Source organism: Cavia porcellus, unplaced genomic scaffold (assembly GCF_034190915.1).
Source record: "Cavia porcellus strain 051 isolate PalLab524CR breed Dunkin Hartley unplaced genomic scaffold, mCavPor4.1 scaffold_5, whole genome shotgun sequence".
NCBI classification, from domain to species: domain Eukaryota; kingdom Metazoa; phylum Chordata; class Mammalia; order Rodentia; family Caviidae; genus Cavia; species Cavia porcellus.
In genome coordinates, this window is record NW_026947488.1 from 5,829,485 (window position 1) to 5,854,180 (window position 24,696).

Below are 24,696 nucleotides of genomic sequence, written 5' to 3' on the forward strand. Positions count from 1 at the left end.
AGCGGTTTCCTAACACAACCACAATCTTGATAAAAACTTGGTATGAGGTGTGATGGAAATATATGATGAAATGCTTAAAAAATTTTATTACTGTAAAAGACACCACCATTAATTGACCTCAACATACGCCCCCCACTTCAAACACACCTACCCTACCATTCTTGCCACTTTCGGAAGCATTTCTGAAGTCCTCTTGCATGAGTGTCATCACACAGTGTGATAAAAAACACAGCAAATGCAGCTGCTGAGAGCCGTTCCAACGGAGAGGCTGGCTTGCAAAAGCATCGTGGTGCGTCCTCATCCACTTTATTCAGGATCTGATACCACACGACTTCCGACTTTCCTCCAAAGTCACAAGTAAATCATAAAGATGAACACTTTGAATTGATCTGGGTACCTGAGGCAGCCACACCAGCACACCTAAGACATGAAAGAGGGCTTCCAGAACAAAGTGCAACAGTGATGGGATGCGTTGAAAGAGAAGGAGATTATCTTGAGGGGGAAAACGGTAATGTACCTTCCACTGTAATAAGATTTTAATTTAAACATTTACCAAATTTATTGATCATTGTTCATGTAGTCAACAAGAAATATTACATGACAGTCTCTCATATAAGCATATACAAAAGTCTACTGAAGCCATGATATATAAAAAAATCATATTACAACCTAAAAAGTTTCACTCCATGAAAATTCAACAATAAAATTTATCACATTAACAGCATAAAAACAAGTATCTGATCAGTACAATACATAGAGAAAAAAAATCTTTTAATAAATACAGCACTATCCTATCCAAATTAAAAAACAAAAATCCAAGCAAACAATGAAACGGAGAGCACCTGTATAACATGGTAAGTGTGATGTACCAAAAACCTAAGTCAACATACTTAATGGTATGATAATGAACTCTCATCCACTAAGATTAGGTTAAAATCAGAATACTCATGTTCCCATTTGTATTTAATGTTGTTAGGGAGATCCTATTTAATCTAATAAAATAAAAAGTTTAAGGATTAAAAATTAACATAAAATTCATGTCATTTCCAGACAATACAAAAGCATGTTCAAGAAACACAAAAGAATCCATGTATTAGAAGCTCTATGAATTAATAAGTAAATTCAGCCATGTTACTGGCACTGAGCTCAATTAAAAAATAACACATTTCCTTGTAAAATCAACAAATAAAAGTTGAAAATTTCAAACAGCGTCATCTTTGAAGTTAACAGCATAAAACTGCATTTAAAACGTCAAATCTCTGAAATAAATCTAATAAAAGATGTGCAAGTCCACTACACAGAGAAGCAGAAAAAATACTTGAGGGAAAACAAAGAATTTCAATAAAGGGAATGATAATCTATGTGCATATATTAGAAAATTCAATATTAAAAAGATGTCATTTCTCTCCAAACTGATCTAAAGTCAATGCGTCAACGCAATGCCAATCAAAAACATTTAGAGGATTAACATGGTGTGTGTGAAAGTAGAGAATATGATTTTTAATGTTTATACTGAACTGTACAGGTCAAGAGCATAAGATGGAAGATTCATACCTTTGCAAACTAGGAGTTATAAGATACAGAAATTAAGACACTATGATGGGGGATAAGGATACAAAAAAAAGACTAGAGTCTTTCTAAAATAACACTGAAGCACAAAAAGTATACTCTGTATAACGTGTAGATGTAAAACATGACAATAACAAAATGGACTGGAGAAGGCAAGTGGAAATATCCTGTAAGATTCTCAATTACATGTAAATTGAATACATATTATTAGAACCCAGGCCATACAAAGCAGCATACTGCAAATCATAGCATAACCACTAAGATAAAAAACAACAGAGGTAGAGCTAACAAGACAATAGTGGAAATAAAGCTGAAGAGTTAACATAGAGCAAAGAGAAAAATGTAGCAAGACGACAGATTTAAACCAAGCCATACTGACAGTTACAATAAATAAGAAGGGCTTAATCCAGTATTATACAACAGAACTTTATGTGGTGGGGACTGAAATCTAGCGAGTGTGACCCAAGATCTGAATTTTTAATTTTAACATGTGGTTAGTAACAATTATATCAGTGCAAGTCTAAACGCTCCAATTAAAAAGGTAGGGACTATCAGATTAGATGTAAAAGAAAAACGTTTAATTCTGCCTGCAAGAAATCCACTTGAAATACATAGCTGTAAACAGGTTAAATGTAAATGGATGGAAGAAGATACGTGAACAGAAAGTTGAAGAGCCTACATTAGTATCAGACAAAGTGGAAACCAGAAACAGTGCCCTTACCCATGGGAGAAAAGGGAACACTGCATGATGTAAAAGGGTCAAATCAGCAAGAAAGCATAACGTACATGCATACATACTCAGTAATAAATGCTTCAAACACAGGAAGCAAAAACAGATTAAAAAGATAAATAGACAAGTCCTCAGGCTTGTTTCAAACACTCTCTTCACTGCAAACAAGAGGAAAATAATCAGCAAGAGTACAAAACCTATTAATAATGCTATTAACCAAACTGCTTTTTTTTTTAAACAAATATTTTATGGAATACTCTATCTAGCAACAGCATAAAATAAATTCTTCTCTAATGTCCATGAATCCTTTAGAAAGACAGCTCACGTTCTAGGTCACAAAGCAATTATTACATGTAAAAATTTGAAGTAACACTCAGAATGTTCTCTGACTACAACAGATTTAAACTAGAAATCAGTAACAGAAAAATTTCTGAGAAATGCCCCTAAAACTGGAAGTTAGAAAATATATTTTTAGCTGAATATGGTAGTGTACACTTGGGAAACTGAGGCAGAAAGACTGCAAGTTTGAAGTCAGCCTGACTTAGAATACTTGGGGTAATACTTGGCAATTTAATGGCTTAGCAAGAGCCTGTCCTCAAATTAAATAACTAGGGTCGAGGATATAAGTCAGTGTGAGGGCCCTGGCTGGGTTCAATCCCTAGTACCACCACCAAACACACATGTACGTGCATACACACGTTAAAGAAGTCACGAGGGAAATTAGAGATAGTTGGAACTAAATTAGTACTTTGGGAGGTTTATAGTTCGTACTGTTCACATAAGGAAAAAAAAAACCCTTAGAAAAACCAATAGCTTAAATGTCCTCCTTAAAAATTAGAAAAAGAATATATTAAGCTTGAATAAGGAAAAAAAAAGGACAAAGATAAAAGCAATGAAGCAGAAAAACAGAAAAAATTCATGCAACCAGAAACTGTTTCTTTGACAAGACCAATAAAATTCATGGACATACAGATGGACCAACTGAGAAAAACAGAACATTCAAATTACTAGTGTCCAGTATGGAGGAGAGGGTCTGTCCATTCACATCTTGCAAGATATTAAAAGGACAGGAAGGGGTACTATGAATAACTATGCCAACAGATTAAAATAATAGATACAATGAACAAATGCCTTGAAAAATACAAACTACTCAATTTTACTCTAAAAGACCCCCAAACAAACAAATAAACAAATGGAAACAAACCCCAAAACCTACATGCCTGAAAAGCCCTGCATTTATTAAAAGAACTAGTAGTTAAAATTTTTCTGAAAACAAAAACCGAAAAATCTCCTTTCTCAGATGGCTCTGTTTGTAAATTTTACCAAATCTGCAAGGAAGAATAGTATCTATTCCAACTTCTAAAAATGGAGAAGAGGGGAAAAATTTTTCCAACTAATTTTATGAGACCCTGATACCAAAATTAGAGAAGATATTACAAAAAACTATGAATCTATTTCCCTCATCAATATAGACATACATCGTTAAAATTTTTAGTAAATTAAAGCAATGTACTAGTAAGAAAAAAAAGACAAAACTGTTGTCTGTTGGCCAAGAGAAATGTATTCTAGGAATTCAGAATTGGTTTACCACCTTGGCATTAATTGTTGTAATATACCATTTTAATAGGTTAAAAAAGAAAAACATCAATGTTTCAAAATATATAAAACACCACCCAGCAGAATACCTTCAACTGATGTATGCATCTATAAAAAAGCATCACCCTTCAGATTTAATGGTAAAAGACAGAACAATTCTCCCCTAACAGCAGGAACAAGACAAAAAAGTTAGCCAACACGCTACCGGAGTAACCTAACACCAACCTAGTGCAATATGGCAAGCAGAAGGAAAAAAAGGATATAGACAGGGCAGAAAGCAGTAAAACTGCCGAGGCATGCTGCCATGATTGTATGCCTAAGAAAATTCTAAGGAGTCTAGAAAAACACTGGCTAAGCTAAATGAACTTATCAAAGTCATAAAATACAAGGTCACTAAGGTAAAAATCATTGTTATGTCTGGGTATTAGCAAATAATTAAAAATCGAAACAAAATATCATCTGTAGTAATATCAAAGACCATAAAATACTTGGATAATTTTAATGAAATATATGCAAAAACTATACAGTGAGAACTAAAATTCTTTAATAAAAAGCAAAGAATACCTATAAAAAAAGCAATATATCATGCTCATGAATCAGAAGATGAAACACTGTTAAAATGTCAATTCTCTCTCATACAGTCAATAGTCAATATATCCCCCAACAAATCTCAGTAGATTCTTTTAAATGGGGCATTGTAAGTATAAAATTTACATGGAAATGCAAATGACCTAGATAGAGCAGCCAAACAAATTTGTAATTAGATGACTACCAGATTTCAAGATTTAAAAAAACTACAGTAATCAGCAGTATTACGAGGGACAAATGGATTAACAGAATAGAACTGGAATTCACACAAACACATGAGAATTTATTTATTTTTTTGGTACTAGGGATCGAACTCATGACCCTGCACTTGCCAGGCAGGAGCTTATGCCACTGAGCTAAATCCCCGGCCCTGAGAATTTATTTTTAAGATGCTGAATTCAACATTAACAAATGTTGCTAGCATAATTAGAACAGTAAACAAATACCAGTGGAAACAGATCACAGACCAAACTTAAAACAAAAGTGCTATAAAAGCTCTAGAAAACACAAGAAAAGTCTTTCTGATTTTAGATGTGGCATGAAAGTCAGTCAGTGGTGTTGGCTTGTAGCCCTAGCACTTGGGTAGGCCGAGACAGTTGCATACTTTAACCAGACCAGCCTGGGCAGCATAGTGAGACCATTCCATCTCACACCCCCAAAAGCCCAAGGCATAAAAAGAACTGATATATTGAACTTGAACAAATTAAACACTTTTGCTGTTTAAAAAATACTGTTAAGAAGTAGGGGTGGAGAGGAAAGGGAAAAAAAATAATTGAGATGTGTTATGTACATTGACCAATTCCCCACAATGAACATAATCACTACATACTGCAAACATGCACTAATAAAACATTTTTTAAAAGATACGTTAAAATAAGCTGGAATTGGAAAACTAACATAATTAGAAATAAATAGATATGTTAAAATAAGAAGCTGGAATTGGAAAACTAACATAATTAGAAATAAATAGACTGAAAAGAACAAAAAAGCACATGAAAGAGTGAGCAACATCATCAATTATGAGGAAAATAAAATTAATGAGGTATTAATTCATACCAAATAGAATGACTCAAATTAAGAACACTAACAACTTAAGAGTTGGAAGGATGTGGGATAATTACAACTTTCACATATTGGTGAATGTAATATAAAATGGTTTTGCTATTTTGGAAAATAGTTTGACAGTTTCTTAGACAGTAAACACATGATTTGCAAATTGTACTTCTAGATACAAAAGAAAATATATGTCCACACAGATATACTCATGAATATTCACAATAGCAAAAAAATGGTAACTCAGATATTTACCAACTGGTGACCTAATAACCAAATATAGTATATCCCCTACAAATATTTACAACTGGTAACTTAATAATCAAACTTGGTATATCCTATACAATGGTATTACTCTATAACAAACAGAAAAGAACTATTGATGCATGCAGTAACATGAATAAATCACAAGAAACATAATCCAAAGAACATAGAGCTGCTTGGTGCTTGCCTGGAGCCAGGAACAAAGGTGGAACTGAATAGAATGCAGCAAGAAGGAATCAACAGGAATGATTGCAATGTTCTACATTTTAATTGTGGCTATGATCTTACAGATATAGGTATGTGTGAGAACTGATGACAATGTTCACACAATAGGTACATTTCACACGACAGAGGGTATACTGTATAAAGGCTTCTGCCTAGGACAAGGCCCTGCGATCAATTCCTAGCACTAGGAAGAAAGAAAAAAGCCATAAAAAGCAATAATCAGAAAGAGATAGACCGGTTAAATGATCTACATTAAGTATAATAACTTCTGTTATTAGCAAATCCTTTCAAAGAATGAAAAAAAATTAGAAATATTGGCAATACACAAACCAATGAATGACTATTATAGAGAATATATACATCATGCTTAAAAATCTGCAATAAAAATTACTACTCAAGAGAAAGAAAAGATTTGTAAACAAACACTGCACAAAATTTATTTATTTATTTATTTATTTATTTATATTTTTTGGTACCAGGGATCAAACTCACAGTCTCATGCTTACCAGGAAAGCACTTGAGCCACAAAATTAACATCCAAATAGCTGGTAAACATATGAGAAACTGCTCAATGTCTTTAGTCATTAGGGAAATAGAAATTAAAATCAGAATGAGGTAACACCACCCACTCTCTCTCCAAAAGAGATGAAAAGCCTGGGGACATCACTCAGTGGCAGAGTACCGATCTAGCACACACAAGGTTGGGTTTGATCCCCAGTACTGTGAAAAAGAGCGGGTGGTTTGAAGAAAAAAAAACCCAAAACAAAGCAAAAAACCTAAAAGACTATATACCAAACGCTGCAGAAGACACAATGCACCTGGAACTCCCCACACTCTGCTAGTGGAAGTATAAACTGGTACTGTACTTTGGGAGATACCTATCAAACTACAAGGAAACATATTCACTGTGACTTAGTAATTTCACAGCCAGATGTGTGTGGGTATGCACGACTGGATGTATCCCCCGCAAAGAAACTCACACATATAAAGGTACAAAGATTTGTACAAGAATGTCCAAGACAGAATTACATGTAATAGCCCCGAATGAAAATATCTAAACAGAGAAACACAATAACTCATAAACTGTGGCACACTGATCCAACAGGATACTTACATGTTTATAAAAGTGAAGCACTATTAGGACACAAAATGAAGGTGTATCTTACAATGCTCCAGAGAAGCCGACACGAACCACACATATATGTGGCAAGCACACACACTCCTAAGTCCACCTATAAATTCAACACTATGGTGCTATTTATTAATAAACAGTAATTGCTAAGTAACACATTCTTACCAAAATGCCTATTGCCATTCTAAGTAATTTTTGTGTAATTAGCTCAATTTTCACACAGTCACCTTCCAAGTTAGATGTCATATAGTATCTCGGATGTGCAAAGTTAGTCACAAAGAGGTTACTAACTTGCCCAATCCCACAGAGTAACAGGGAGGTGAACACACAGCCTGGCATGAGTATGTATTCCAAACACCGTACCACATGGTAGCTCAGCGACAGAACTTTAATGGAAAAATGGATGGGGCTGGGGATTTAGGTCAGCGGCATAAGCGCCTGCCTTGTAAGCAGGCAGTCCTGAGTTTGATCCCTGGTACCGATAAAAAGGAAAAAGACAAAAAAAAAAAAAAAAAAAAAAAGAAAAGAAAAGAAAAGAAAAGAAAAAGAAAAATGGAGAGAGGGTAAATGTATGGGAGTGGGGAGAAGGAGGATGGCCAAATCCCTACATTTCAAAACAAATAAACAAACAAACCAATAGATAAGGCCTAAAATTAGTGGGGATAAGCATGTTGTAAAAAAATGTGGGCAAAAGATCAGAAAAAATAGCTAATGCCACAGCAATGTAACTGCTTCTAGGAAATGGGTCAGAGTGCATCAGAGACTGCTATATTTAACTTAAAAGCTCTGTAACATTATTTTGTATTTTAAAAACTGTATGTACAAGTCAGGCATAGTGGTATATGCCTGTAATCTCAGCACTTGGGAGGCTGAGGGAAGACTGCTATAAGTTCAAGGCCAGCCTGAACTGCACAGTGAGATCCTGCCTCAAAAAGAAAAATCATATGTACATTCTTTGACAAAATTTCTCAAAAATTTAAATATTTAAAAAATAGCTAACATTTACTGAATCCCCGTGTTCCTGGCACTTTGTTAAGTGTTTTAAATTAATTTTCTCAAGGAATTCTAGCACTATGACCTGGTTCTATTTTGCTGATGAAAAACTAGATTAGAGCGTGGTGGCACACACCTGCAAACCCAGCACTTGGGCAAAGTTAGGCAGGAGGGTCATCTTGAGTTCAACACCAGTCTAGGCTACAGTGACTTCGAAGCCAACTTAAACTCTGTCTTGAAAACAAACAAAGGAACGAACAAACAAGGGCTGGGGATGTAGCTGAGTACAAAGGCCCTGGATTCAAAATTGAAAAGAAAGAAAAACCAGATAAAGATTCACCTGCCTAGGGCTTGCTGGCTTGCAAGTGTTAGAAGGGCAGTGCAGCGAGATTCCAGGGTCCCCGCATCACTGTGAGCTTGGAAGATACAGGCCTACGTGTCAGTGGCAGCAAACAACACGATGGGCAGCCTGCACAGAGCTAGTGACTGGCTACTGGCTAGAAAGGAATGCAAGTTAGCAGGGGATTTGAAAAGGAGGCCCAGCTTGCTGATTTGAATAAATGAGGACATGCTGTTTGTCTGGCCTACCACAGGGGCCGAAGAAAGAAGAGTCAAGGTCCAAGGCTCCTATGGTTTGTTCAGTTGCAGACACCGTAGAGTCCTAGGTGTCTGTGGGCTCCCATGGGCACAGCATTGTGGTGAGTGGAACACAGGCTTGACCTTAGGAGAATCTGGTTCTGTTGGTGTGGGACTCATGCACACGTAGAGCAGAGACTGTCAACTATTCCTTTATCCATATACACCTGAGCAGCACAGTGAGCACTCGCTGGTAAGCACAGGTCACTACAAGGGTGACTTGTATAGTAGCTACCTCCTCATGTAGATGTATGATGCGGTCGTGAGGGACAAATCACAGTATGGTATTAAGCTATGACTAATCTACATTTACTGCGTATTTCCTGTGCCCATTCTGTGCGCAACCCAGGAGGCAGGCACATCCAGGACCTCCGTACTGTCTTAGGAGCAGTTTGGGCACTTTCATGAAGGTTTGCCCTGTTAGTCCTGGGGTGAGACCCTGATTTAACTTCAGACAGGTGCTGCTTTGAGGCATGCACAAAGTTGGGGCATTAGGGAATGAGATTTAAGAGTGGAGGAGGGGCAATTCTGTAGGGGACTAGGTCCAAGTCACAGGCTGGTGATACGGTCCAGGACCCAAGGAAAAGGGCTGGAAAAGCCAATTTCAGATTACCCAGGTGAAGGTGAGCTATGGGAGGGGAGAACAGCATCCCAGGTACATGAAGGAAGCCAGGACAAATCTTGGGGAAGACCGACGCTGAGCTCATTAGCAGGGGATACAGGAAAGAGGGCCAGGCTGCAGGTGGAGGGGAGGAGCTGGGAAGGTAGGAGCTTTACTCTAAGAAGCTGGACACATGCCAGTGATGTCGGGCCCTCCCTCGCCATCCCCAGGGCTCTGCTGCTTGTGGCTTCCCCAGCCTCCTTGGCCCTGCCTCCAGTGTGTGCAGCCTTTAGTCACTCCAGCCTTCTGCCGCCCCTCCGCCCTACACCCCACCACGTGGTCCCTCTACCCACACTTATTCCAGTTCTCTTCTGCTCACCACACCACACCTCACCACCAACTGCAACACTTCTGCTGTTCAGGTAATTGTTTCCTCAAACTTCATGGAAATATAGTCCACTCACCTCTCAAAACTTGAATTTCTAAGACACCCTCTCTTACTTCTGAATCAGTCACCCCCAGAACGAGGGCAGACCCCTTTCCACGCTCTCATAATATGCCACATTTCTCCTCTGCAGCACAGAAAATGGCTGAATAATTACTTCCAGTATATTAGTTACATAATATACCTTGATCTTTACCTACAGCTAAGCTCCTTTAGGGTAGGAATTGAGTTTGTATAAATCAGAGGTCAGTAAACTTGTTTTGCCTCTATGAACCATAGGCTGTTAGTTATAACTATTCAGTTTGACCACTATTGCCTAAAAACAACAAAGATGGTAGCAATTGTTTCGTTAAAGCTTCATTAAAGGTGACAGAACAAAACGTCATCCTTTACTGAAACCTAGTCTAGTACTAAAGTCACACTTTATTAGTACCCAAGCTAGTACCTCATATATAGTTGGTACTCAATGAATGAAGCTTAAATAAACAGTGGCTGGGTCTGGTGATGGACTGTGACTGGTACCAAGGGATGGCGGCTTCAGGGGTCTGGTAGAGTAGAACGGAGATGACAGTACTGTGGGAAAAAGCACTGATAAAGTTTCTCTTTAGGAAGTACACGTTTTGTGGAGCAATGTTGGGGAATGGTGCTCTTGTAGTGGAGGGGGTGGATGGGGAACATGTTTGCAAGCTACACCAAGAAGGCTGGGTGAGATCGGGCAGAAAGTGATGAAGAAGCAGTGATCCAGAACTCCAGAGTGGAGTTGGTCATACGGGAGAAGGTGACCAAAACACAAAGAAAGCTAACACAAAGAGATGAGAAAGTCTTGCATCCACCTTTCCTGGGAAATGTGAGCCAAACACTCTGGGGAGAACAGACCAGAGGCAACTAAGGACCACAAGCATGTGGCATACTGGGAACTACTGACACCAGGGAAGAATGAAAGCCCCATAGAGCCTTACCGGGACCTACAAAGCTATTGTCTTCATTTGAGAATAACCAAGGTGTCATCTAAGTATCTTGTAGACTCTCAGCTTTCAGATCTGACTCAGTGTGGAATGTGTCACTTACTGAATCACCAGTGCGCCTTGCTGCCTCTTCCTATCACTTCACTTTCCCATGCAGGTAGTGACAGGCGGGGCCCGAGGAGAATGAGGTCACACTTTAAACATGTGGACACACCCAGTTTATTTATTCATTTTTTTTTTTGTCTTTTTCCTTTTTATCAGTACCAGGGATCGAACTCACGACTGCCTGCTTGCAAGGCAGGCGCTTATGCCGCTGAGCTAAATCCCCAGCCCCTACACACCTAGTTTATTACCCCTCTTTTTTTCTGTTTTGTTTTTGAGACAGGGTCTCACTACATCGCCTAGGTTGGCCTTGAGCTCACAGCGATCCTTTTCCTTCAACCTCCTGAGTGCTGAGATTACAGGCAGGCGCCACCATGCCCAGCCCAAATTCTTAACGGATACTGAAACATATTTATTTGCAGAAATAATCATAGATTTCATCCCTGTAACCTCAAAATGTGAGGGAAACCCAGTTTGACAAAGTAGATACTAAAAATACCAAGCACATAAACTAACCACAGCGGATGGTCCTCTGGGAGTTTCCCTCTATTAGTCTGTAAAGTATTTCTTTACGAGGCAGAGAATGATCTGTGTGGAGCATAAAGCTGTATTTTATTCCAACGACGGATAATACAGAACTACTCTTTTTTTTCCTTTCTTTTTTTGTCTTTTTGAGACAAGGTCTTACTATGCTGTTCAGGCTGGCCTTGAGCTCACTTTGTAGCCTAGGCTGGTCTCAGCCTGGTCTCAAACTTGCAACGATCCTCCTGCCTCAGCCTCCCGAGCGCTGGGATTATAGGCATGTGATACCACAGCCGGCTCAGAACTATTCTTTTAATGGAGAAAACCATTTGATTGGTGGGGTGAAGGGGGTTGATGATAAGAACACAGAATAGCAGTTACTTAAATACAGTATTAAAACCCCCATGGTGGCACATGGTTGTAATTTTAGAACTCTGGAGGTTGAGGCAGGAAGATCACTGGGTACTTGAGGCCAGCTTCAGCTACATAGTTGAGTTCAAGGTCAGCCTGAGTTCAAGAAACTCTCAAAACAACAACTACAACAACAAACCAAAACCCACCAAGCAAAACCAGAAAAACCACAAACCATATATATGTGCACACACACATAAATAAGACAAAACCTATAAAATACAACTCACACAGAAAAAAATTAGTATTAAATACTAATATTTTTTGTAGAGTAAAAGAAAACTATAGGCAGTCAAATTCAATTATCCAAAACACCAGAGACCTGAAGAAATCTAACATCTCAAGATTGATTCAATATTACTACCATTATAGGAATGTTATCTTTCACAAGTATCTGAAAAGAACCTAGGATCTATTTTTATCTGCTTTTCAAGGTGTAACTGCTGCTACTAGTAGACTGAAGTTTCTATGTCTATTCTAATCCTAAGTAAGATTCTAATTCATACATTCATTTTGAGTTTTTTATTCCCCACAAGTCCGAGGCTAATTGTGTTAAGCTACACTAAACTTTACTGTCTTTTTGGAGATCAGGAGAACCAACTCAGAAGTCACTGGGCTCTACCAGTAACACACTTCTTTTGGAAAGGAGTCCAGTGCACCTTGAGTATACATAGAAGAAATTAATTTCTTACCCTATGGTTGGGTTGATGTTGGGATCAAAACTGTCTTCCACAAACCGCCAGACGATACTCGATTTCCCTACACCTGTATCCTGGAAGAGAACAAGATGAGTGACAGAGAAAAAGTTAACCTGGTGCAGATACCAAAAACATTGTGGCCTAAGTTCAGGATTTCAGAAAAATCACAGATGTGTCAGTTTTATAAGCTGAGGGGCCCAAAAGTGGTTTTTAAAAAAATCAGATTAATTAAGAGACTTCAAAACAGCTAATAACAGGGAAAAGGCTTTGCAGTCTTTAAGAGACCAGAACTTCTTTGAAAGACACGTTATACCTCACAAGAAAAGTGACACACGCACTTGCTTTCTTAAAATGTTAGCAAACTATGAATTCCTGGATTCGCTCTGAGTAATCCCTGATGAACCCCAGCCCCACCCTATCTGAGAGGCATAGAAGACTAGTTACTGGAATTCTTTTTTAATCTTGAAAGCAAAATCTCAGGAGGGAAACAAAGCACCGACCTCGTAAAACTTTGAAATGGCCAAACTGCCCGGACAAGTTAGGAAGCCGAAGCATCAAACCCACCTTTGGGGCTTTAGGGTTCGAAACCCCACCCATTGTGCAAGAAAACTCTGCTAGAAGTGTCAGGAGTGTCCCTCGAGTTCCAAATTGGCACAGGCGCGCGAAAAGAGGTCAATGCCACTCGGCAAAGCTCAAGACCTGCCACTGGTCCTACTTTGGGAGACTTGGCTAACTCCCAGCTAGTACCTGGCCAGTTGGGAGCAAACTACTTCGGGCGCCTCCCCACCGGCACCGGACGGCACGGGACGGCACGGGACGGGACGGGGCGGTGGGAGGACCCGGGGCTCCCGGGCTGGGCGAGCGTCCTGCCCGGCCCGGCGCCCTCGGATGGGTGCAGGGAGGCGGCGACGGGACGGCCCCGGGGCGGGAGAGGTCCGCGGAGGGCGGGAAGGGGTGACGGGCCGCGGGGCGCCTGAGTCCCGCCCGCCGCCCTCCCGGCCGGGTCCCTGCCACTCACCCCCAGCAGACACACTTTGAGCTCCCTGAGCGCCATGGCCGGGGCGCCAGGAGCACTGGACGCCTCCGCCCTAAGTTGAGAAGAGAGAGGCCCGGCCCAGCACGAGCATCCCCGGCGCCGCCGCCGACGGCCCAGCCCCAGCCGCCGGGTGCACAGAAGCGGCGGCCGCTCGTCCGCCGGTCGTCAGCCCGACCTGTCCCCCGTCAGTGGCCCAGAGTTGCCTCAGCAGCCGGCTCGCCGCCCCGGCCTCCCGGACGCCGTCGCTGCCGCCATCTTGGGACGCCGGCCGGGTCACCTGACCTCCCCGCCCACCTCGGCAGCCACCTTCGCCGGGAGGGCGGGGCGGCCGGCGCGCGGGGCTGGCGGCAGGGGCGGGGCCGGAGGCCTGGGCGGGGCCGGGAGCTCCTGGTCCCGCCCCAGGGCCCCGCCCCCAGGGCCCGCCCCTTGCCTCCAAGCCCATCCCAAGATGGCGGGTGAGTGGGGCTGGGCTCTGGGGCCGCGGGCGGCTCCCTCCCCCATTGGGGGACCCCTGGGGCGCCGGGGGCCTCCGCCCACCCAGACCCCTGTAACTCTGTGCGTCTCTTGGTTTGCAGAGATCCCTCTGTATTTTGTGGACTTGCAGGATGACTTAGACGACTGTGAGTAACAGTTGCGGCGACCCCGCCCCTCCCTGGTCCCTCCAGCAGCATTGGGGTTGCAGCCAGCGCGGGGCGGGGAGCCACGGGGGTGCCGGGGAATAGGTACCTCGCGGCTGGACCCCCGCCCGCTGGGACCCACGGCGGTCCCTCCTCGCTGGGCGCCGAGATAAGGCGCTCTCCCTTGAGCCTGGACTTCTGTGGTTCTTGGGAAACTTGGACTTGCTGTCACTTTCTTCTTCCCGGCCCGGCGAGAGAGGTGTGGCCCCCTCCAGGACGGAGGCTGCCACTTTTGGGGCTCACCCTGCTCCTTAGGGCGTTGAAGGGTGCAGGGAAGTTTGGGAAGTCTGGTGTGTGACTGGCCCCAACTTGTGTGACCTTCTCAAAGCCAGCTCGGTCTCCTATGCCTTCCACCCAGTGGCCACCTCGTTTTTTGGGTGGGATTCTTTCTCTCTCCTCATCCTATGAGCCTCCCTCCGTGGAGTTATTTGAAGGACTGATGGTTGGGGAGATGGCATCCTGGGAATCCATGTGCCTATTCGTGGTGAACAAAGCAGTTCCTTTCCCTTCAGCCAACGTTCTGAGCACCTCCGTGTCCCAGGCCAGGCCTTATGTTAGGTTCTGGACTTGAAAAGATGAATTAGAAGCAGTCACCCCTCCCAAAGAGCCCACAGGTTATGGGGAGACCAGAGATGTCACAGAAAATTACCAAGGGCTTTTTTTTTTTGCTGATGAAGAAGGCTTACATAGACCATCAAATAGCTAGCGGTTATCTGGGGCTTCCTGTGTCCCGACAGGGGTGAGACTTGCTCTCGTCTTTTCTTCCCGATCTGCAAGTTGCCTAATGGCAAGGGTTAGTGTTCACTGAAAACTTAACATAGACAGGGGACTCTTAAACCTTTGACATCTCTTTTGAGGAAAGGGCAAGTTAACTAAAGTAAACACCCTAAGGGGCAAGAAAAGTCAGTGGTTGTGTCCAGGTTGTGGATTTAGATCACCAGGGTGTGAGATCCTGTGTCACTGTCTACCGGTAGTGTAAACCTCGGTGACCTCATGTGTCAAATGGCATAACCACACACTTTGAAGAACTTTGTGAGAATTACATGAATAAATAAAGGATTGAAGATCCAACTTTGGGCATCGTAAACACTCAGTAAACAGATGCCATTATTATTAATGTGGCCATTACTGATGTATGTTTAACATTCTTGAGTCAGGTGCAGTGTAGACCCAGTCATGGAACTAAATGTTCCAGCCAATGCACATCTCAAATTGAAGCAATGAACTGTTGCAGTTGTGTGTTAAGTTGAGCTGCAGTCAAGGTGCCTCATTTATAGATTTGATATTTGGCCTAGCTGCAGAAGCTATTTCTAGCTGTTTGGTCATCTAACAACCCCAAGATCCATGGCTTCAGAGCAGGAGCATTTGATTTTTTCTGTGGATTGACTGAATGATGCTCTTGTTTCATGTGGTCTCAGCCAGGACTCTGGGAAGGGAGATGGTCCAAAGGGGCATCTTTGCACTGCTGGCACCAGTCCTGGAGATCTGTGGGACTATAGATGCCCTTTCCCCGTGGCTTGACTGGCCTTCTCAGAGCTTGGTGGCCACAGAAAATGGAAGATCTTTGCTGACAGCTAGCCTTCTTTAGGCTTAACTATGTGTGTGTATGAAAAGAAAGTAAGTGGTTATATAGGGAAAAATTACAATTTTACTTTGACCCTATTTGAACAAATACTGAGTATGTGAGACTTGCAATTAAAAAAGACTCTTGCAGATGGCTGAAGACTTTTCCTAATAAGCAAGAAAACCATCATTAAGGATATGAACAAAACCATACCACGATTAGGATGACTCTGGGAAACTCCTGGAGCCTCTGGTTTGGGCTGGAATGGGTGCTATGGGGTGCTATACCTTGCCGAGTTACAATATAATTAATCTCAGAGCCCTAATCAGTGCATCCCCCTCCAATTTATGGTGCGTCAGGTCTTGCACCTCACCGTGGAGGTCTTTGGAGGCATTGTCTACACCATGATGGACATCAAGAACTCTGAAGTCCCCCACTGCTTGGCTCTCCCATACCTGTAGGTGTGTTAGCGTGGGTGGATCACTCACCCGTTTTGTCAGTATCTGTGAAAATGGCATAAGAGTAGGAGCTGCATCATTGGAGTGGGTTAGGGCTAGATGGGATAGTACACAAACCATTTTAGTTTCCTATTTGGCATTATTAATGTTGATACATTCAGTATTTTCATCATCGTTTCTGCATTTTCATATAAAATTTTCTAGTTTAGTGTCAATAGCTGCTAATCTGTGAGGTAGGTTCAAATCATAAAAGTGAGAAGCAGGTTAAATAACTTATTTAGCGTGACACAGGTCATAAATGGTACAACTGCCACATTCTGTTGCTTCTCACTTTTGCTTTTTTTATTCTATCATGCAGATTAGCTTCACAAGTACTCTTAAAAAAAAAAAACAACTTTTTTGGTTGGGTTGTGTTTAACTCTTTTTTTTTTTTTTAAACCTGGGATGGAACTTAGGACCTCATGCTGGCCAAGCAGGTTCTTATGCCGCGGAGCTAACTCCCCAGCCCTTTGAGGAGGAGTGTTTTGTGACAGTCTTACTGTGTAGTGCAGACTGGCCATGAACTACTATGCAGCCCCGGCTAACCACGAACTCCCAGTGATCCTTCTGGCTTGGTATCACGAGTGCTGGAATTAGAGAGTGCTGGAATAATAGGTGCTTGCCACCACCCCAGCTCTGTCCTGTTGTGTTTCTTTTGTTTTGGGATATCTTACTGTGTTACCTAGGTGTCAAACTCCCAGACTCAAAGGTCCCCACTGCACTGCTTCAGCTTCCAGAGTCCCTAGGACTGCAGATTGTACTACCATACTTGGCTACAAATATTCTTAACATAGTGTTTCAGGCCTGGTTGTCAGTTTGAGTAGCACTGTCTGTCGCCTCCTTGGGCATTTTTATCTAAATGATGCAGTGCTTCTTGGTTTAAACTGCAGGTCCCTTTGGGCAGGGACACAGGTCATTCGTTTTATTATTCAATATCCAGCATGATCTAGGTGCTCAGTTAATGTGGTTAATGGTAACAATAATGAATTCCTACGCTTGTCTGATTTACTTTGTGATTCTTGATTAAGTTTGACTAATTTCAAAAAGAAGCTGTAACAAATGAGTGCCTTGTTTTTTTAAAATCATTCAGAGTCTTCAGGCCATCACAGCACAGAAAAGATTTAATTTTAGAGAACTGGCTTGCTAAACCAATCTAAATTCCTTCTCTGGAGAGCAGAAGGTATAGAGGATGGTTTTCATACAGGATTGTATGTGCAAAGTGGAGCTCAGAGAGTCTGCCTAGGGGTCACAAGGTCTGTGACTGTCCAGGTTCACTTACAACAGATGGAAGCTGCAGAACATTACTGTTGGTAAGGTTTGCTTGGCTAATTAGAATTTAAATGTATGCTAGTGATGGGTGAACAGAAAATGAGAGGAATCTATTGCAGTTATAATGAGACCGAAGAGACCTATCCACAAAATACAATATGTGATCATATCTGGGTCTTTAGTTGAACAAATCAACTATAAAAAGACATTATTGGGACAGTTAGGGAACATTGTACTTGGGCTGACTATTAGATAAGAATTATTAATTTTTCTAAATGCAATAATGGTATTATGCTTTTTTATTTACAAAAGACTAGCAGAAACAAACAAGCATTCATAAATGAAATGATTTGATGCGTGAAGCCTGCCTTCAAACACTGTAACAAACAATAAATGAACAAAAGGTCTGAATGAGGAATCAGTAGAAAAAAATAGCACAATGTTGATACTACTGGGAGCTGATTGCTGGGGACTATCCACTATTTTTTGCCTAGGCTTGAAAATTTCTGTAGTAGAGGGTCTAAAAAGTGAAATGAAAGGGTCACAGGTGGTCAAACATCTGCAAGAGAGTTGGAAGGTTGAATTTCAATTCTCAAGTCATACAGAGTTATTTGTAAGGTGCATTAAGCTTCAAAAGGTTGACTCAAAATACATTAGTATTTGAGGGACAGTGCTCCTTTGCAAATGCTTAGTTTTCAAGAAGTGTCTCTGAAAGAACCTCGAAGAGAGCGTACTTATGTTTATGAGAAAAGTGAGGGACCAACAAATGATATCTGGACATTTAGTGAAAATAGGATTGCCCAAGCCTGTGAAATATAGATAGTAGACGTCTTCCAGAGCATCAAGCATTTCATTTCACCTGCCTGCTTTGTTTCATGTTTATAAAAAATGTTCTTTGCAAGGATTGCAACGATCTATGTGCCCTAAGGTAGAGCCCTAAACAAAGCCGTTGTACTGTTTCTCTGAACAACATAACCTTGAATCAAAGGTTATCGATTATGTGTATAAAAATCTCCTTGTCAAGTAAAATAATTTGAATAGGAACTAGTATTCTCATTCTGAAGAAATAGAACAAAGCTCTATTAAGCTGTCTCTAGATCGAGTGGTTTTCTAAATGAGAGCTAGGTTCTCTCCGTTTTCCAGTTGCAGCCCACAGGTAGCTGTAAACCACACATGAAAGAATGGGCATGATTGTGTCCCAGTAAAACTTTACAAACCCAGGCAGTAGGTTGACTTTGGCCCACCTGTGGTAATTTACCAACCTCTGCTCTAAATGAAACTTAGAGCTGCTGTGGGTGTCCATGAACCACTGTGTCTTCGAATGAGCCATTGGGTCTTTGCCCTAGGTTTAGTGAGGAGAGCTTAGCCTGTGTGAAGACCACCCCTATTTTGTTGAATAATCCTTAACAAGTTGCACATACTTAATGTCTTATTTCTCCTGTGGTTGAGGATAGAATATTCTTTTATTGGGGGTGGGGGGAAGGACAAGCAGCCCGGGTCAGCATGGTGGAAGCAGAGCAAGCTTTGCTCTCCTTCCTTCCAGATGCATTTTATTTGGTTGACCTGTATTTTCCATTTCCTCTGAGGTCAATGGATGAATGTCAGAAATTTCCTGAAATTGTCTCTGTTCAGAAAAGAATTGTAAATGGATTTTTTCATCATAAGATCACTTCATAAAATTAAAACAGAAAAAAGCCCCATTTAAACAGGAATTTTGCAACAAAATCTAGCTAGTAAATGTAGTTTTGACCTTCAAAATGCCAGTTATTTCTTAACCCTGATGGGGGAAAAAAGAGATGAGGATATGTGGTTGGCTTCCACATTGGGATACAAATTCTCCCGCACTTCTCCGAGATGCCAGGTCTGTGGGAAGTGCTGTGGATCGAGGCATGAAGCAGCTTTGCACCTAGTTGCTGAGCTGCTTCCAGCACAGAGGCGTAGCCGCTGTGCCCATGATGTGAGGCAGCGTATCTGGGTGCCGGGCAGGAGAGTGAGCCAGGGAACTAGGATATCAGGAAGACATGAGGGACTCAGCCTGCCAAGGAGATGAGGGCATGTGACGCTGCAGTTAGGTCAGGTCAAAGAAGGGACAGGCATTCCAGGCAAAGTATGTCCAGTGGTTAGAGTTCCGAGATGGCCTGCTTTGCCTGGAGCTTGTCGAGAATTGGGAGACCTGGGAATGAGCGGTCTGTGGGAGAGGAGTAGGGCAAGAGTGGGAGATATGACAGGGACCAGCAGTGGAAAGTCTGTGCCACCGGCCAGGGGCTTAGGTCCCACCAGGAGACACTGAGTCTAAATCTTTTGCTTGAACTTGCCTCCTAATAGGGAAACTCAGGCAGCGGTACAAAAGCTGCCATTTCTTCAGGACTAATGATGGGACTCCGCTCTGTTCTGAGTGCGTCTGGTATTTTGAGTATGAAAACCCTTTGGGGGCAAGTATTTTTAACCCCATTTTTATGACTGGTGAAGGTTCACAAGAGGCACAGAAATACTAAGTAACTTGCCTAAAATAACACAGCCAGCAAGTAACGGGGTGAAATTTAAATGGGGAACTTTCGCTGTAGAATTCATGTTAGCTGGTTGTCTTCAGAGGACTCATCATACATTCATACATTCATGAATGCATTCATTGATAGTCCTGATTTTTTTAAGGACCTATTAAGTCTCAGGCATTACGTGAGATATTGTAAACGAAGTGGATAAAACCAAATCTGGTTTCTCCTCTCTTGGAGCTTTGAGTCCTGCAGCAGAGACGCACGTTAAATGGGTAAACATGACCAAGGGCAGTAATTTCGGGTTACATTAGGTGTTAAAGGTGCATCGCAGGTGAATGTGAGAGTGCCAGCGCAGTGTAACTGGAAGGGTGCAGGTGCCGCTTGTGTTGAGTGGCCGGGGAGGCTTCTTTGGATCTCGAAAAGATGCTCTTGAGTTGAGATTGAGTAAAGATGGGATTTTCACATGAAGAGCCAGAGAAAGTGGTTGGGTGTAGCTCTTCCCCCTGAGGAGTAGAGGGAAGGCTTGTGTGTCTGGACAGCAGTGAGGACTCTAAAGGCTAGAGAAGTAAGTGTGCCAGGCAGTGCATGACCCTTAAGTCCATCTCAAGGGGAAGTGTTTGCTTTTTTTTTTTTTTTTTTTTTTTGCGGTGTTGGGTGTCAAAAGTTAAGGCTTCACATATGCTAGGCAAGGGCTTTACCACTGGGCTACATCTCAGCAGTGAAGTATTTGTCTTTTACTCAAGGAGTCATGGCCAGTCATTGGAGAATTTTAACCAAGGGAGTGAGTGACGAGCTGAATTGTGCTTTTTAGAAACAAGCTAGAGGTGGGATGCTCAGTGTGCTCTGAGATCCTGGCCAGGGGAGCAGTGTCCCCATCAAGGAGACAGGCATGAGGGCAGGAAATGGGTTGCTAGCTCTTTCTATGGTGAGGGGAGACTAATTCAGAGATAGGTCCTGTGGGAAACTTGTTAGATACCCCTGTTCCCTTCTACCAAGACTGTGTTAGATACCCTTTCTCTTTGTTTCCTGAGTGCCCTGTTGGCCTGTGGCAGCATTTGACACATGCATGGCCAGATGTGTTCTATAGAGAGTCCTTTCCCGTCCTTGTTGCAGTCTGGGAAGTTGAAATTTGTAATGCCATGGAGAAGTTATTGGAATTCTAGCAAGTTAATTCCAATCTACCACTTTTAGGGCAAGCCGTGGCGAGGCTAAACACACCTAGGCATATACATATAGTTATGGGGAGCCAAAGGAGTCCTAAGTCCACCCAGGATGGTGGCTCACCAGAACAAAGGCCATGACCCAAAGCCCAACCGGGGTTTTATTCTCCATGAGGGGAGTGGCACGGGATGAGTGACAGCGAGAGTGGCAGGAGGTCTGAGACTGTGACTGCCCTGAGCTGGCCAGGTGGGAGGCCTGAGGTCACCTGTGCAGTGTGCAGAGGGCAAGACATGCGGACAGAGTATCTGCGTAGTGCAACTCAGGCAGTAGCTGGTATTTCAGGGTTGGTGCTTCAGCTCTGCTGTGCCGTCTTTTTTGGCCCTGGGAAGTCACAGCCTCTTTCTCCAGGTGCCGTCCCCGCTGAGAGTATGGAGCAAGACTCTCCACCCCGCCTGGCTCCAGTTTGTTTTCTGGGAGTCACTGGGCGGGGAAATAGTGCCTGTCACCTTGCTTCAAGGACCACACTTCATTTCCTCAGCCAGTCCAATTAAATTGCTTGTAGCCGATTGAAGGGACAAAGAAATAGCCTGGCCAGCTCTGTACATTTCAATACATGGAGGTAGGGCCAAGTTTACCCAAAATGGAGCTAGTAGCTCCTCTTTCAGAGAGAGTTGTCCAGGTGGTTCTCACAGTATTCCTCTTCCGTCAGAATGAGATGTATGTGTCTTGGATCACTGCTGTTTAGTGTGGTGAATAACATCAGGTAGTCCACATGCTTTGGTAATAGGGCAGAATGGGTGGAATTCATGTTTCTGTCTGAGACTGGTCCTTTTGAAAGCTTACAGGATCTCTGGACAGCACTGTCTGGTCCTTGGAAAGCTCCTCATAGGCCTAGTTTTGGAGCATGGCTCGGACTGGAGACTAGACCTGAGGGTCCTTGGTGGTGGGTGGCCGCTGGAGCCATGGGAAGTCTGAGAGCTACAGATGGTGAGTGTTGGAAGATGAGAAGATAAAAGCTTCTCTGGGCAGCAGCAACCTCTAGTAGTTGACTGTAGGGAATCAAGAGGGCCTTGGAGCTAAGTTTTTGTTGGAGGTGACTATTTATGTCACTTGTCCTAGAGCGATCAGGTAAGATAATAGACCATGTGGCATTTGGCACTTGGGAGCTCTTCAGTGACCTCAGTGGCAAATGATCAATACTGCCAAAGAGTACAATCCACACTGGAAGTGCCTTCTTGGGAAGGCCTTCTTGGGAAGGCACTGGAACTCTGAGGCAATGTAGACAGTAGTCCAGTTATTTGGTGGTCATTTATTGAGCATCTACTATATTCCAGGCAGTGGCTGGGCATTGGGCAGTTTGGGGAATGATTACTGCTTTGTTTATTTATTTATTTTTATTTTTGAGTGAAGGTCTGACCATGTATCCCAGGCTGACCTCAAACTTCTGCCTCAGCCCCTGGGATTACATGTATGTGCCATCATGCCCGGCTGGTTACTGCTTTTGGGCCTCACAGTGTAGCAGGAAAAAGCATCCCCTTTGAAGAAGACTGTAACGGATTGAGATGGGAACATTTCTTTATGTATGGATGATTCTAGAACACTTTGATTCTCATTGTATTTACTCTGGAAAGTGTAAAAAAAATTTTTTTTTTTGTTGAATAATCCAATAGTTCTACTCTTAGTTATATGGCTAACAAATTGAGAACATATGCCTCAAAAAAGACATGTCCAAATACTCCTAATTCTTAAGACTCAGCAACTGGAACCTACTCAAATATCCATCATGAATAGCTAGAATTATAAATTGTGGTATGTTCACACAAGGGAGGACTGTGTGTCTGTTAGAAAGAACGGTCTGCAGTTCTACTGAACAGAATTAGATGCATTTCATAGACATGCGATTCCCAGAGTCAGGAGGGTACATGCTGCATGATTCTGTTTATACAGAGCACAAGACCAGCACAGGCACTTTAGGCAGTCAGGAGTCGGGAAAGTGGTTACTTTACGTGAGGTGAGCGGTCGAAAGAGACCCTTAGTTTTGGGAAATTCTCTTGCTTTCAGTGAGTGCTGACTCCACAGGTGTGTTCAGTTATCTGGGATGCTCATTTGTACACTTCTCTGCATGTATGTTATACTTTGATTTTTTTTGTTTTGTCTTTTTCGTTTTTATCGGTACCAGGGATCGAACTCACGACTGCCTGCTTGCAAGGCAGGCACTTATGCTGCTGAGCTAAATCCCCAACCCCTATACTTTGATTTTTAACAAAAGAAATAATTGTTAAAATCAAGGCAGAGGAGAGCATAAGTGTGGCCCACAGGGCTGGAGTCACAAGGGGAAAATGGCGATGGGAGAGCAGGAGAGGCAGGTCGACCTGGGTTTGGCCATGTGAACTGTGAAGGAACTGAGTGTCCTTGGAGGAGTGTGCGTCTTTCTAGGAGGAAGATGATCCTCCTAGCAATTTGGCCAAAGTGATCAGTAGAGAAGTGACTTTATTTGATCAGCATTAGCTGATTGTTTCAAGTATTTTCAACAGTAGGAAACGAGACCCCCCCCACACACAAATTGTCGGACTTCTTGTACCTTTTTTTTTTTTAATTTGCCTCAAGTTTGACCAGAGAACTCACTGCATTTAACAGTAATATTGTTCCATTCATCAGTACTGTGCCAGCTAGAACCCTCACCTTCTCCTTTTCTGTCCCCTAACTGGGTGAGTTGGCAGGAAAATTAAGGTGTATAATATCACAGTGGAGCATATGAACTGCTTTGAGGTACAGAGTTCTCGCCTATCAGGTAACCCGAGTAAATGTTTCCCATTGACTGTCAGTGTAAAAGTCAGAGTCATAAATAATGGCAGGTTTTGGAAGCCGTGATTAAAGCCACAAATCAAGGAAGAATTTCCATGTATGCATGGTGTAGAAAGGATGGCTGCTCATGAATTAAGTTGGTCTTTTCATCCAGCCCATTGCGTAGTGCTAGTAATAACCATCAGTAGCTCTCAAAGATTTGTAATAGAAAACATTATGCATTGGATGGGTCTGCTCATATGAGAGCTTATAAATCAGTGTGAGTCTTGTTAAAGAATGACACTCATATAGGGGAAGTTTGCCTGTGCAGCTTGCCGTTGAAATTTAGTTAAGTCAACAAGGACCTGCAGCGTGTGGGGCCAGGTGCCCCACAGGAGCTAGTGAAGACTGGAGTGTTGTTTATCTTTTAGATGGTTCAGGTTTGTCTACTCTGGCTAGCAGAAATAGTCCTAAATTAAGAATTTGCATTAGTACTTGTAAACCTGTTACCAAGAACAAAACCTCTTTAGATGACAGTGTGGGAAGGGCTTACTCAGGTTCCCCAAAAATCATTTAAGGTTTTTCGAAGAGTTCTTCAAAGAACAATAAACTCTAAGTGACTAATAAACACTCTAAAAGTAATTATTTTCACAAGTTCTGTATTTGTTCATTCTTCTTTTGTA

General features: G+C 42.3%; 1 protein-coding gene and 1 long non-coding RNA gene across 3 annotated transcripts in view; one reads left to right on the forward strand and one right to left on the reverse strand.

Moving 5' to 3' along the window:
- Rab22a (RAB22A, member RAS oncogene family) overlaps positions 1–13,874 on the reverse strand; it is a 68,123-nt gene extending 54,249 nt beyond the window's left edge. Inside the window, exons 1-2 of one of the 2 annotated variants that reach the window (XM_023567673.2) lie at positions 13,549–13,874; positions 12,525–12,604 (exon numbers count right to left, since the gene is read on the reverse strand). In XM_023567673.2, the coding sequence (XP_023423441.1) occupies positions 12,525–12,604; positions 13,549–13,584 (116 nt within the window). In that variant the 5' untranslated portion in view covers positions 13,585–13,874. The remainder of the gene's footprint in view (positions 1–12,524; positions 12,605–13,548) is intronic. The other variant, XM_003462029.5, reaches the window with a different exon arrangement.
- A 155-nt stretch (positions 13,875–14,029) lies between these two features.
- The window catches only part of LOC100735786 (uncharacterized), a 76,777-nt gene continuing 66,110 nt past the window's right edge, over positions 14,030–24,696 (forward strand). The window contains exon 1 of the long non-coding RNA XR_010047283.1: positions 14,030–14,186. This is a non-coding gene — a long non-coding RNA (uncharacterized LOC100735786). The remainder of the gene's footprint in view (positions 14,187–24,696) is intronic.